We start from the raw sequence: 15,136 nt of genomic DNA on the forward strand, positions 1-15,136 counted from the left end.
TGGACAGATAGGGAATGGGAGACAACAGGAAGAGCAGTGGAAGGAAGGTAGTGCAGGGGTCCCTTGCGGTCATCCCCTCCAAAACAGATACACCATTTTGGGTACTGCTGGGGGGGTGACTCATCAGGGGAGGGCAGCAGCGGCCAAGTCCATGGCACCATGGGTGGCTCTGCTGCACAGGAGGGCAGGAAAAAGAGCTATAGTGATAGGGGATTCTATTGTAAGGGGAATAGATAGACGTTTCTGCAGCCGCAATCGAGACTCCAGGATGGTATATTGCCTCCCTGGTGCAAGGGTCAAGGATGTCTCGGAGCGGTTGCAGAACATTTTGGAGGGGGAGGGTTAACAGCCAGTTGTCGTGGTGCATATAGGTACCAATGATATAGGTAAAAAATGGGATGAGGTCCTACAAGGTGAATTTAGGGAACTAGGAGTTAAATTAAAATGTAGGATCTCAAAGGTAGTCATCTCAGGATTGCTACCAGTGCCACGCGCAAGTCAGAGTAAAAATCACAGGATAGCTCAGATGAATACGTTGCTTGAGGAGTGGTGCAGAAGGGAGGGATTCAAATTCCTGGGACATTGGAACCAGTTCTGGGGGAGGTGGGATCAGTACAAACCGGACGGTCTGCACCTGGGCAGGACCTGAACCAATGTCCCACGGGGGAGTGTTTGCTACTGCTTTTGGGAGGGGTTAAACTAATATGGCAGGGGGATGGGAACCTATGCAGGGAGACAGAAGGAAGTAGAATGGGAGCAGAAGCAAAAGCTAGAAAGAAGAAAAGTAAAAGTGGAGGGCAGAGAAACCCAAAGCAAAAATCAAAAAGGGCCACATTACAGCAAGGTTCTAAAGCGGCAAAGTGTGTTAAAAAGACAAGCCTGAAGGCTCCCTGCCTCAATGTGAGGAGTATTCGGAATAAGGTGGACGAATTAACTGCACAGGCAGCAATTAATGAATATGATGTAATTGGCATCACGGAGACATGGCTGGGAACTCAACATCCAGGGGTATTCAACATTCAGGAAGGATAGATAAAAAGGAAAAGGAGGTGGGATAGCGTTGCTGGTTAAAGAGGAAATTAACGCAATAGTAAGGAAGGATATTATCTTGGGGATGACGTGGAATCTGTATGGGTGGAGCTGCGGAACACCAAAGGGCAGAAAATGCTAGTGGGGCAGTACACCTGTCACACCTGTCCTAAGGCGAGTTCAGGGAGGACAGAAACCTCCCTTGGAGCAGAAGGGCTGTGTACAGACCACCAAACAGTAATAGTGAAGTTGGGGACAGCATCAAACAAGAAATTAGGGATGCGTGCAATAAAGGTACAGCAGTTATCATGGGCGACTTTAATCTACATATAGTTTGGGCTAACCAAACTGGTAGCAATACGGTGGAAGAGGATTTCTTGGAGTGTATTAGGGATGGTTTTCTAGACCAATATGTCGAGGAACCAACTAGAGGGCTAGAGGAGGACAAAGGGTTTAATTAGGAGGGGGAAAACAGAATATGAGAGGAAGCTTGCTGGGAACATAAAAACTGATTGCAAAAGCTTCAATAGATATGTGAAGAGAAAAAGATTAGTGAAGACAAACGTAGGTCCCTTGCAGTCAGAATCAGGTGAATTTATAATGGGGAACAAAGAAATGGCAGACCAATTGAACAAATACTTTGGTTCTGTCTTCACGAAGGAAGACACAAATAACCTTCCGGAAATACTAGGGGACCGAGGGTCTAGCGAGAAGGAGAAACTGAAGGAAATCCTTATTAGTCAGGAAATTGTGTTAGGGAAATTGATGGGATTGAAGGCCGATAAATCCCCAGGGTCTGATAGTCTACATCCCAGAGTATTAAGGAAGTGGCCCAAGAAATAGTGGATGCATTGGTGATCATTTTCCAACAGTCTATCGACTCTGGATCAGTTCCTATGAAGTGGAGGGTAGCTAATGTAATGCCATTTTTTTAAAAAAGGAGGGTGAGAGAAAACAGGGAATTATAGACCGGTTCGCCTGACATCAGTGGTGGGGAAAATGTTGGAATCAATTATTAAAAATGAAATAGCAGCGCATTTGGAAAGCAGTGACAGGATCGGTCCAAGTCAGCATAGATTTATGAAAGAGAAATCATGCTTGACAAATCTTCTGGAATTTTTTGAGGATGTAACTAGTAGAGTGGACAAGGGAGAATTTTTTGAGGATGTAACTAGTAGAGTGGACAAGGGAGAACCGGAGGATGTGGTGTATTTGGACTTTCAAAAGGCTTTTGACAAGTTCCCACACAAGAGACTGGTGTGCAAAATTAAAGCACGTGGTATTGGGGGTAATGTATTGATGTGGATAGCGAACTGGTTAGCAGACAGAAAGCAGAGAGTTGGGATAAACGGGTCCTTTTCAGAATGGCAGGCAGCGACTAGTGGGGTGCCGCAGGGCTCAGTGCAGGGACCCCAGCTATTTACAATATACATCAATGATTTAGATGAAGGAATTGAGTGTAATATCTCCAAGTTTGCAGATGACACTAAGCTGGCTGGCGGTGTGAGCTGTGAGGAGGATGCTAAGAGGCCGCAGGGTGACTTGGACAGGTTAGGTGAGTGAGCAAATGAATGGCAGATGCAGTATAATGAAGATAAATGTGTGGTTATCCACTTTGGTGGCAAAAACATGAAAGCAGAATATTATCTGAATGGCGACAGATTAGGAAAAGGGGAGGTGCAATGAGACCTGGGTATCATGGTACATAAGTCATTGAAAGTTGGCATGCAAGTACAGCAGGTGGTGAAGAAGGCAAATGGCATGTTGGCCTTCATAGGTAGGGGATTAGAGTATAGGAGCAGGGACATCTTACTGCAGTTGTACAGGGCCTTGGTGAGGCCTCACCTGGAATATTGTGTTCAGCTTTGGTCTCCTAATCTGAGGAAAGATGTTCTTGCTATTGAGGGAGTGTAGCAAAGGTTCACCGGACTGATTCCTGGCTTGGCAGGACTGACATATGAGGAGAGACTGGTTCGACTGGGCCTGTATTCACTGGAGTTTCGAAGAATGAGAGGGGATCTCATAGAAACATATAAAATTCTGACGGGACTGGACAGGTTAGATGCAGGAAGAATGTTCCCGATGTTGGGGGAGTCCAGAACTAGGTCACAGTCTAAGGATAAGGGGTAAGCCATTTAGGACCAAGATGAGGAGAAACTTCTTCACTCAGAGAGTTGTTAACCTGTGGAATTCTCTATCGCAGAGAGTTGTTGATGCCAGTTCGTTAAATATATTCGAGAGGGAATTAGATATGGCCCTTACGGCTAAAGGGATCAAGGGGTATGGAGAGAAAGCAGGAAAGGGATACTGAGGTGAATGATCAGCCATGATCTTATTGAATGGTGGTGCAGGCTCGAAGGGCCGAATGGCCTACTCCTGCACCTAGTTTCTATGTTTCTATGTAAATCACTAAGTTACCAGTCCAATGAATGTAGTCTTCTCCTTTACTACAGAGGACAAGAGAGAGTCATATTATGTATAAAGTAGAAGACCAGCTGATGCAAATTTCCAGAACCAGAACACTTGATTTTTAATTTTGGAGTTTGGTCAAGATGTTTCACACAAATTATGAATGAAGAATAAACTGCATACCATTTGTACTGAGCATCTGGCACAATTCATCGACAAATTTGTTGTGAACTTGCAGGTATTTTATAAACTAGACGTCCAACTGAGCAAGTAGGTGATTAAAACTACAAATTTTTCTGCATGGCCTCTGATGTGCATGTTGTTTGGTGAACTGCCCTGAATACAGGCACCCTTTCAGCATAAATCATGCACATTACTACCCGTACAATATTGATCAACAGGTCTGCACTGATTCCCCAAAAATCTCTGGACCCGATGCACGTAGAACAGGAAATGACCGATCCTTCCACTTAGTCATAATTATGTTTTACAAAACAAAAAACATGTTGCCAAAACGTTTAATGATGGTACATCAAAACCGTAGAACAGATGAGATCTCCTCTAGAAAATACTTTGCAGGGCTATGGGGAAAAAGGAGAGTGGCACTCATTTCACAGCTCTTTCAAAGAATAGCCTCCTTCTGTTCTGTAAGATTCTTGTGCCAGTTTAAATATTTCAAGTAACAAGAGCAGTTAGCAATGCTTCTCCAATTTACAGTAGTATGCGGTAATTTTAGTGTGAAATCTGATATTAATATACACTACACATATAAAAGGTCAGGCTGCACAAATATATTTTTTTAAACAATTCAGTTGCTCAGGTAGACAAGCTTGCCCAATACGTTTGAGATGTTCCACTACCAGAAATATCCCTGGTTCAATCCTGTCTGTGCCGAGATAGCGGCTATCAGTAGTAGGGACATTGCAATTGGCCTTGGAGCACCCGAGTTAGGGAGAGGTACATCAGCTGGGTCTTGCGTCTGCTGACACTCACCTTCACACTAATAATAACTACTGAGAAAAGTACCTTATGGCAACTGGCATAATCATTATCTAATCCCCCACCATAAACATCTAGGGGATCACCACTGACCAGAAACTTAACTGGACCAGTCACGTAACTCACCTCCTCACTCCCCAAAGCCTTTCCGCCATCTACAAGACACAAGTCAGGAGTGCGATGGAATACTCTCCACTTTCCTGGATGAGTGCAGCTCCAGCAACACTCAAGAAGCTCGACACCATCCAGGACAAAGCAGCCCGCTTGATCGCCCCCCCAATAAACATTCACTCACTCCACCACCGGCGCAATGTGGCTGCAGTGTGTACCATCTACAAGAGGTACTGCAGCAACTCGCCAAGGCTTCTTCGGTAGCACCTCCCAAACCATGACTGCTGCCACCTATAAGGGCAAGGGTGGCAGGTGCATGTGAACACCACCCCCTCCAAGTCACACACCATCCTAATTTGGAAATATATCGCCATTCCTTCATCGTCATGGGTCAAAATCCTGGAACTCCCTATCTAACAGCACCATGGTTGTACTTTCACCACATTCACTGTAGCGGTTCAAGAAGATGGCTCACCAACACCTTCTCAAGTGCAATTAAGGATAGGCAATAAATGCTGGCCTTGCCAGAGATGCCCACAAAGTGCGAATGAATAAAAATATTTTTACACTCGTGCTTCTAGCCCAACAAAAAATCAAAAATAGTAATTTATTTAAAAAAAAACACTTGCCTTTTTCTGCTCTCTAAACCCGGTAACAAAGTGTGCTGTGCATGCTCTGCTCATTGATATCTATAAAAACTGCATATTTGAATGAAGCGCTCACCTGAACTAGTGAGCGCACATGCGGAGGCCCCCAGGAAAATTATGGCAGGCGACAGTGGGCAATAAGTACTGTAATTTTCAACCCGCTCTCACTGGGCAAAAAACTCGAAATTGCTCCCAATGAGTTTTAAACATTTCACCATTTGTTTGAATCTTTGAAATAGTGCTGATCCATTCAGTGATGCATATTAGATCACCTTGCTACAAAACAAAACAAAATATAATCTTTTATAATTGAAGTATTTGCAAATCATGACCAGAGGACACACATTGGAGTTGTGCTCTTGCTCTTGCTCATAGAAAAAAATTCACATTTGGGCCTCCTCCATTGGATTATTTATTGAGAAAGGAAGTAAAAGTTGCATTGTAAATTGTCCATGCAAATAAAAATAATTTTTGAACTGCACTTGCAATTATTTTTTTTCAGTTCCACTCAACCCCTCCTTCCAGAAACATTGAATCCCTGTTGAAGTATGGTATTTTTTTCCTGATGCTTTTAATAAGTGGACATTATCCATGCGTGAGTGAATTTTGGCTTGCTATGTGATGAGAGTGCTAAACAACTGAGCCCAATATTGCTCTCATTTCCAGCAGGGAATGCTGTATAGTAATCAAAAAACCCTGGTTGTTTTTTTTCCCCTTTCCCCCACCCTTCCCTCTTTTCTAACCCAGGATTTTTGAGCTAATTTTAGTGCTTCTGCCACTGCTCTGGCTGAGATCAGCTAACCGAACACAGAAGCTGGGACCTTCCTGGTCTGTGCGCATGATAAACCTGCTGAGACATTGAGAGTATATCAAAATTAATTTGGAAGTGGTTCATCCACTTTTTTTTGGCCAATTTTCTCCCCTCCCTGCACCTTTTCTTGGCACTTATTTTCCACAGCACCAGTTGCCATTAGCTACTTTTCTCAGTAGTTATCAGTGTGAAGGTGAGTGTCAGCAGGTTCAAGACCCAGCTGATGTACTTCTCCCTAACTCAGGTGCTCGAAGGCCAATTGCAATGTCCCTACTGCTGATATCCGCTAATTTGGCACAGACAGGATTGAACCGGGGATGTTTCTGGTAGTGGAATCTCTCAAACTTATCTGGATTCAAATTCACAAATTGCCATGGTGGGATTTGAACTTGTGTCTCCAGATTATTAATCCACTCCTCCAGTAATATAACCACTATGGTACTGTACCCTTACCTACCAATCCTAAATGTCAGAGCTACAATAGACTTAACTTTACAAAGCTCAGTTACAGAACTAAGGATACCTAAAATGGATGTATTATTACACCAAAACCGTTTCAGCAATTGTACATTAAAAGCATAGGCAGCATACATGTAATTATATTGTCACACTATGGAGCACATGACATATTATGTCAAGTTCCTAATAAGTGTTACCAGTCTATAATTTTGCTGGAGACATTACTATTGTTGTATTTCTTACATTCATAAGACTAGACAGGAACAATACACCTATGTCTAAAAAAAGTATTCTGATTAGACCACCCACATAATGTAAAACAAAAACTGAAAACAGGAAATTGAGGATGTATGCTACTGCAAGTGTGGATACCATGAGTGAACGGAAAATATTTATACTACCTGGTAAGAAGTGCAACTTTAAAACCATCACTAGAGGACATTAGTTCTCTGGTGTTTCCTATAAACAAACTCATTGCAATAATATTTCCAAATGGCATTCATCAAAAGTCTATCCGTAAGTGCATTATTACCCGCTCATTGTTTAGGTACTCATTCAGTAGTCTCCTTACCACTTTTGTTGGAAAATACAGCAATTTTCATTTTATCAAACAGAATCAACAGCTAGGTTCAAGGAACTTGCTGGCAACAATATTTCCCCGACCACTGATGCTATAGAAAGCCATTGGAGCACATACATATTTTTTTGAAGTAGTAAAGTTGAAAATGGCTGAATAGTGAACAAAAAAAAACTTGCATTTATATAGCACACCTTGTGGAAGATCAGAGCTTGTGGGCAAGAGAAAGTAGACTATAGCAGCAGAGGTCAGTGGGAAAGATGAGAGATTAAAGGAAAATATAAACACAGTTGAAAAGATGGGTGTCTGTTGCAGTGAGAGATAGAAAAGCAGTTTTGGAAGCGTTCTGAAAAGCAGTTCTGAAAAGATTAAAGGAACCGCCTCCAAATGGTGGTGCGGGGAACAAACACGAATCTAGAGTTAACGGAAGGGAAGGTTGGAGATGGGAAAAACTGGAGAAGATCTCTAGGGTAAAGTTGGTGAAAGCATGGTAAATTTGAAATGCAGGACCTTGAAATCAATACATTAGGAACATGGAGTTTAGCAAGGAGTGAAAATAGCTCCAGACAGCCTGTAGTAAAAGGATTGCTCACACCTCATGGTCGAAACAAAACAAAGACTGATCATAATAGAAAGCTGCATAACCTGGCTGTGCAGGCCAAAGCAAAAAAGACTCACACCTCATGGACAATACAAAAGGACAAAGATGCGCAGTATTTCATTTGACAGAAAACTCTGGACCAGTTCTACATTCAAAAACATATAATGTAACATTTATTGTAAAACTGATATAATACTCAACAGCATGTTTGTAAACCATAGGGCACCCTTGCCTGCTGCCAGTGTATATTCGAAAATCACAAGCAATGGTAGTGAGCAATGTTCCCTACCACCAAAATATGCAATTATTCCCCATCTATGAGTTTTCTCAGCAATATTATTCCTTTTTCAGGCAATGACCCCTGTTGGGGCTAACAGTTCCACAGGTTCCCTCTACTACTTCATCCAAGCGGAAGTCTGGACATGGAATGTAAAAGATATCGCACCCAAGCCCAATTCTATCCTTACCAGTGTCCATCAGTGCACTTTCCCTTTACTAGATTGCAAATCAGGATTGCGAACATCTGGTTTTTTTCCCTCCTTGACCCAGTCAGTGTCCAATTGGATCACTCTTACTATCGCCCTGGTTGAAAACACTTAATTCAGTACGAACCAGGAATTGAACTTGGAAACTTCCAGTCTCTACTGTGGAGTTGCATGCTGCCTTTACTTCCCAAGTCACATTGATTTACAGATTTAGTAGAAAGTAAAGGACAGATTTTTGTGTCCAACTAAAATTTCTAAGAATGAATGGAAATCCATGTGCAATTTTATCATAATTTAGACTCCACTGCAGCTTTTGCCTTGGTGCAAGGAGCTAACCTAATGGTGGTGGTGGGAGGAGAGCGGCAGGGAGTGGGGGGGTCAGAAATATTAAAGACATGTTTAAGTAGCTTCATGGGGGGGGGGGGGGGGGTAGTTTTTACAAAGACTTAAAAGGCATTTCAACTCATTGGGGGAGGGAGGAAGGGGCGACAGTGAAGGAACATTGGCAAAATGGCACAGAGCAGCCCAACCTTTCATGGCAAAGCAGGCTTTTATGTTATAGTTATCTAAAATTAAGGCCGAGTTATAAAAAGTCCAATGGACTTTCACAGCCACTGGCATGGACGAGTTGGACTGCAGTTCAGATTACAGAATATGGCACAACTGTATCGGTGGTTACTTGGAGCCCATGGAGGCAGAGCTCCTCAGACAAATCCAGGGAAGTGCAACTGTTTGTGGGTGGGAGTGTAATGAAGAATGGGCAGTCCTCATTTGGTGCAACCTTCCCTCCTTGCATCTGTTACTTGTTTCCTTCCTCCCAAAAATATGGAAATTGTTGGGACTCCCACAGGGAAATACAATGTATCCATTTCTCAAAACACAACAGCATCAGAACTTATACCACAAAGCCTTCGGAATAGTGACCAAAATTTTAAAAGGGAACATTAGTTTGACTTCCTCTGGCCTTTAATGTTTTCACTTTCTCATTGAGTAGTTGCCCATCAGAGACCAACTATCCATGGGAGTGTAGAGTCGAAATCCAACAAACACTGGGAAATAGTAGGAACATTGACTTGATGTAACTCTCTCCGATTAAAATTAAGCTTCCATTAGTGTTCAAATTGAAACCATTTTCCACCCATGTTTCTGCCTAATAATAGAGCCCAAAATCAGGACATATTAGTTCAAAGCAATGGTGTGTCTACACGATGTACAGAACCCTTCTGATGCTTGTGTGATTATATAACACATCCACATAGTTTAAATAAATAGTAAAATAAGCGACAAGAACATTTAATTCAGATTTTCAGTTGTTACAAATCAATTCCAGAAAAAAATTTCCATCAACTTGTAATTTCAATATACGTTGAAAAACTTGTATAAAACAAAGTGCCATTTTAGATGGCTCGACTGTCTGCTCAGATGCATTTCACAAAATGTTAAATTTTTTCTCTTTACCCGATCTGACATTTTGAAACAAAAACACAATTCCTATTTTAGAGTTGCCACCATCTTCTAACTGTACAGCTACAAATAAATAAAGCTGCTATTTTAAAATTTGAAAACTTTGTGAAACTTGAGTAATTGTTGCCGAAGTGTTTTGAATGGAAAACACTGACACGATTTATTCAGAGTTGTATTTATTAAGGTCCAACATTTATATAAATATAAAGAATTTTTCCAATCAGTGACTGCGATGCCACTAGTGCAGGTGGTAAACACATAACCAACAGAGACAGATCCTTTAGAAGTCATTCAATTCTTAAAACAAGTTATAAAACAGATGGTACACAAAGCTATTGATCTTTAATGAACACTAAAGTGCATTTCTTGAAGCCACTGTACAAGTCAAACAGAAGATATTTACAGTGTCAGAATCTGTACAGTAAAATATTGACAACAGCCTCATTTAATCAAAGAAAGCTTTTACCGTCCCGATGCAAGGTCTTTGGAGATAGAAAGTAGACAGTTTGTAATAGCATCAATTACATTTTTCCTTTAAGACTTCAATGTCAGATCAATTGATTTGCTTTTTTTTTCGTTTGCAAGTGATTAGGTTTACTAATGATAAACATAATTACAATGAACTGACCTGCCTTTTTGAATTATGGAAAACACTGGAAGTAAACAAGCTATATAACCTGCAAGATACTGCAACGTTCTGTGCAAGCCATTTATGGCCTTTTTCATGCCAGAGATATTCTCTGCATTCAATAGAGCACCCAAGTTTCAATTCATTTTGAATATGTGAACATGTTAAGTGTTTAAAGATTCTGTGCTTTTATACACAGGAAAAGTGAATGTTCTCTTCAGCAGTTTACATGCAAGTGCAGGACCTCAATTTTTCCCCACCACTTTCAAATCTAAAAAGGATAGGGAACAAAAAGTAGGAAATATCAAGTGCATATTTACAAGGGTTTCAAGAATTTATAGATTTAGTTTGTTTGTAACTTAAATGCAGCAAAATGCAAAATTGCATTCAGGTAATATTCTCCAACCCAGCTGGTATAGGAAAAATGAGCTATTGCACATCTTCACTAAAGAGTAACCCACTCTTAATGTGTTGGTTAACTTTAGGTGGAGAACTTGAAGAAATTTGCTCAGAATAATCTATGGACACCCAGGCCTACATTTTCAATTGTAAGAGAGACAGTAATCCATTTTAAACAAATGGGTTACTGTCAACATTTCAATCATGAAATCTAGGCCACTATCTTTTCCCTGAGAAATTTCAGACACCAATTATAATGAAAAGGTTCACCAAATGTTACACCCTTTTCTGATTTCATACTTGCAATATGAATGTGGTCATACAATAAAGAAAATTCAACTGATGGTTTAACTCATTTTAGACTTTAAAATCTATTGTATATTTTCTTCTAGCTTGCTCACATACAGAATGAGAAGTTCTTCAATATATTACAAGTTGAGAAACTACCTGCTGTGATCTTATATGCTGAGAAGAACATTCAAGTAAAAAAAAGCAAAGCTGCATATGAATTTTGAATCACTTATGGTTTTCATAGATTTGTATAATTTGTGCTCACTCCTCATCTAAATTATCGTAACTATGCAATCTATGTTTGGTTGCTAGCCAGTTGTAGTTTCATTAGAATGGTACCATCCCTTTAGGAGGCCAGAATACAAACATCTTTTTCAGCCAGAATAGCTGCATGTTCAAACCTTTCCCTAATTCTTCACTAAAGACACTGCTAGCTACCTGCTACAGTGGCTACTTTTATTTATTAATATTAATCATATGCACTGAGAATTTGAAATCTTCTACCTTTAAAGAAAATTAAATCTCAACAAGTCCCATCCCCCCCCGCCCCACACACACAGAAACTCATAAAAAGATGGCACCAAATACTACAATTCATGGCAAATCTGCCCTAAACAGCTTTAATATATGTAAATTTTACAGTTGGCAATATATGCAGACCTAAAGTTCTTTAGTTTCTACCATATCTCAAGTCACAGCTTATATACGGTATAAAGTCGACCTCCTTAATGTAACACTGCTTAGAAATAAAGGCTTCACAGCAACTTTAATGTGAATATCAGTAACAAGAACAGACTAACATGTGATTGCTACATTCCTGTGTCTATAAAAAAAACCTTCAGTACACAAGGTTCAAGGTCAGTTAAACAGTGTTCCAGGTTTTCCCTCCTCCCTCCTCATCAGAGACCTCCAGTTATGACGCTGCACATTTTCCACGGAATTATTGAGATACATGCTTTCCAACAACCCGAACACCACAGATAATATAGGTGGAGCACTTTGTGCCTGCCTTTTTTTAATACCAGTAGCATCTCATTTCAATTAGTCTTTGACCATTATCTAGTCAAATACAAAAAACAGCAATAAATTGCTTCTTAAATTGTCTTACACCATGAAAATCAGAAGAACACAAACATTTTTAAAACTACAATCTGTAGCAGCCATTTATTCCAAGTAATTTTGGTAAATATTCCTTGTATTGCAATAGTTCACATCCAAATATTTTCAGTGTCCAATTGGCCTAAAAATTATAGTATTGTGCTGTAGCAGGTACCTGGACTTTCAGGCCTAAAAATGGAACACATGACTTACATACACTTAAACATAACTGACCATTAGAAAGTTGACTAATATAAAACAAAATACTACAGATTTAAATATAATTTGGTCAGACAAATTATAAAGGATGCCAAGTTTTATTCCGGTATAACTACACTCCATACTTAATTCATCATATCGACTTTCCACTGTGACTCCACTAACAAAGCCTGCCGTAGGTCTCACTAGATTTGCATTTTCAACATAAACTTTGTCAAAAGGCTACAGGTGTAATGACCAGTGTAGAAACGTTTCAGCTTTTAAAAATACAAAGTGTCTTCATCTGTTGTAGAGTCATCTCTTCTTTTTCTGCTGTTTCAACATCTTCCGTCTCTTGATGATCATTTCGTAAAGTTTTTCCAGTCCCTCTCTAAGCCCATCTCCGATTATGGCACAGGTAGGTTGAAGGTGCCATGGGGTGGAGGAACTTAATTCACTCAAAGCTAACAGTTTCTCCACTTCAGAGAGTGAGAGGCAGTTCCTGAGATCCTGTTTGTTGGCAATCAAAAGCACAGGCACTCCCTGGTTCTCAGAGATCCTGGTTATTTTATGCAATTCAGTTTTGGCTTCTTCCATCCTTTCCACATCTACTGAGTCCACCACGAAGATGATGCCATCTGTGCAGCGAGTATAAGATTTCCAGAGTGGTCTTAGTTTCTCTTGACCACCTACGTCCCAGAAATGGAAAGTCACTGCTTTTGAGTTACCCAAAGTCACTTTGATTTTTTCAGTATTAAATCCTTTTGTTGGAACAGTGTTGACAAATTCATTGAACTGTAATCTGTACAAAACTGTAGTTTTGCCAGCACAATCTAAACCCAGAATAACTATGTGAAGAGATTGAAAAGATGGAAAGTTTGATAAAATAGGAGCTTGATCTGAAAGTCCATTACCCATCTCGGATTGGAGGGAAAATGCAGATGTCCACACTGAAAGACTGTCTCAGTTATTTCCAAAGATTGCTGATCATTCCAGTCTGCAATTACGAGAATCCACTGCAGCTTAAATATTAATTAAATCTAAATAAAAATACAAATACATGTATTATATTCTGACATAATGTATAAAGTACATTAGTAAGAAAAACACGAATGGTTGTGTATATAACTTTTAATACTTGGGTCACATCGGGTAGTAAAAGATCGCAACTCCCTTCTTAACAGTTCAAATTATGTATTCGGGGTTTTGAAAACTTCTCTAAAACAGGTTGCTCTAATGTACTGAACTCTCATTACATACAGTATGCCTACTGTATACCAGTTTTATGCCCCGAATAAAATTGCACACCAACTCCGCGACCATGACCGGCATCGTTAGGTTGGTTGTTATACGGATTATACTGGTCGAAAACAGATCTCCATTTTAAACAGACAGCAAAACAATTTCGATAATGCACCGTCTATATTTAACAAAGATTATGTTAACGAAGTTACTTCAAATGTCCGCCGTAACAAGACAAGCCCACAGGAAAATCAAATCCCTGAATTATTTTGCACAGGACTTTTAACCACCGCGTACAATCACGTAACACACAGAACCACGCTGAAATATAAATACACCCAACTGCTGCAAATCATTCACAATTTTGACATTTTCCAAGCGTGGCTCCTATGAAAAACGCAGCACTATTTTAGTTGCTATACTTTCATGCATCTGTCAAGTTACAACAATCCCGATCTGTCTGATAAATCCTCAATACAAAAGAGAACCATCTTTTACACCATCTATAGCAAAATTAACGCCACACCAACTTTCAGCTCACCTTGCTCAACCCTGGATAAACAGCAAAACAAAAATTAGCTAAGTAAACTCCGCTACAAGCGACAACAAATGCCAACCTTCTTTTCAAAAAATCAATTTAGACATTTTTTTCCACTTCACTTTAATCCAAATAGTGTAAAATGACCTCCCTACAAACTCATTTGATTTTAAATGTAAGAAATTAATCACATCTCTCCCTCTGGGCTTTCACACAACACAACCTGCACCTGACGATTCAACAAGTCCTGGAAAGGCAACGCTGCAAACATCGCGACTGCTGCCGCCACCACAGCTGCTGGGGTTTACGCGTTGCTCCCATACTTCTGCCAAGGCGAGTAACTGCGATCCAGACTTATTCAGCCTGTTGTACATTTGAGAGCTGGGTCCTGCCCGCGCACACAACATACAGCAGAAGCTAATTCCGTGTTTATCAGTTGGGTAACTTTTAACATGAAGTACCCACGGGACACAGTGCCTCCCTCCCCGCCCGCCGCCTCATTACTTGTGAAATGAAGCACTCACCCGGAAAGCCGACTGCTCAGATCATCGTGCACGACAAAGCTCGCTCGATGTACACTTACAGATTGTTACAGACGGTGTGTCGGTGGAACACTGCCACAGCTGTGCGTTGATGTGATGCACCCGGCCCTCAGCCAGTCCCTGCCGCCGCAGTAATAGTGCGCGAGACTCCAACCCCCAACCCGCCCCGGCCGCGCGCTGCAGCTCCAGCATTCCAGCCCAGCTCCATTGGCTGCTCTTGCTCATTGGTTCAGACTGAAGTCAATCACATCGTGACCACCCAGGTCCTGCCCCCTACCCGCCGCAAGTTTAAGCCAACTGCGAAATCGGTATAAAATTAGGCAAATTCAAATCAAGTTGGATGGATCCAACACAAGCTCTATTTCATTTCTCTAAATTAAAGCTACAAATGGGAAAACGAGCGAATGTCTTACCATAACTGAGCCGGCAAGAACGAGCTACAAGTACCGGTCGCTTTCCGCCTGCTCGGTCAACGGCTCAGCGGCGACCCCTCGCGGCGCCGCGCGCGATTAGAATCCGCCGCACGTCACGCCTGCGAGCTTTGTTTGTGCTTTCCATTACTCTGATTGGTTGTTTGTTTACTCGTAACCAGGAGACCGAAAGCAGAA

At 40.9% G+C, this 15,136-nt stretch overlaps 1 protein-coding gene across 4 annotated transcripts; it reads right to left on the bottom strand.

Moving 5' to 3' along the window:
• Positions 1-9,655: 9,655 nt before the first annotated feature.
• On the bottom strand, positions 9,656-15,028 carry arl4aa (ADP-ribosylation factor-like 4aa). 4 transcript variants are annotated; one of them, XM_070881016.1, is made up of 2 exons: positions 14,942-15,028; positions 9,656-13,246 (listed from the first exon to the last, which is right to left on the bottom strand). In XM_070881016.1, the coding sequence occupies exon 2, from the start codon at positions 13,122-13,124 to the stop codon at positions 12,522-12,524; it is 603 nt and encodes a 200-aa protein (XP_070737117.1). In that variant the 5' UTR covers positions 13,125-13,246; positions 14,942-15,028; the 3' UTR covers positions 9,656-12,521. The 4 variants fall into 4 exon arrangements, with proteins under 4 accessions (XP_070737117.1, XP_070737116.1, XP_070737118.1 ...); XM_070881015.1 differs by lacking the exon at positions 14,942-15,028 and adding an exon at positions 14,511-14,669; XM_070881017.1 differs by lacking the exon at positions 14,942-15,028 and adding an exon at positions 14,570-14,664.
• Positions 15,029-15,136: the final 108 nt, after the last annotated feature.

This window comes from Pristiophorus japonicus, chromosome 5, assembly GCF_044704955.1.
Source record: "Pristiophorus japonicus isolate sPriJap1 chromosome 5, sPriJap1.hap1, whole genome shotgun sequence".
Taxonomy (NCBI): domain Eukaryota; kingdom Metazoa; phylum Chordata; class Chondrichthyes; family Pristiophoridae; genus Pristiophorus; species Pristiophorus japonicus.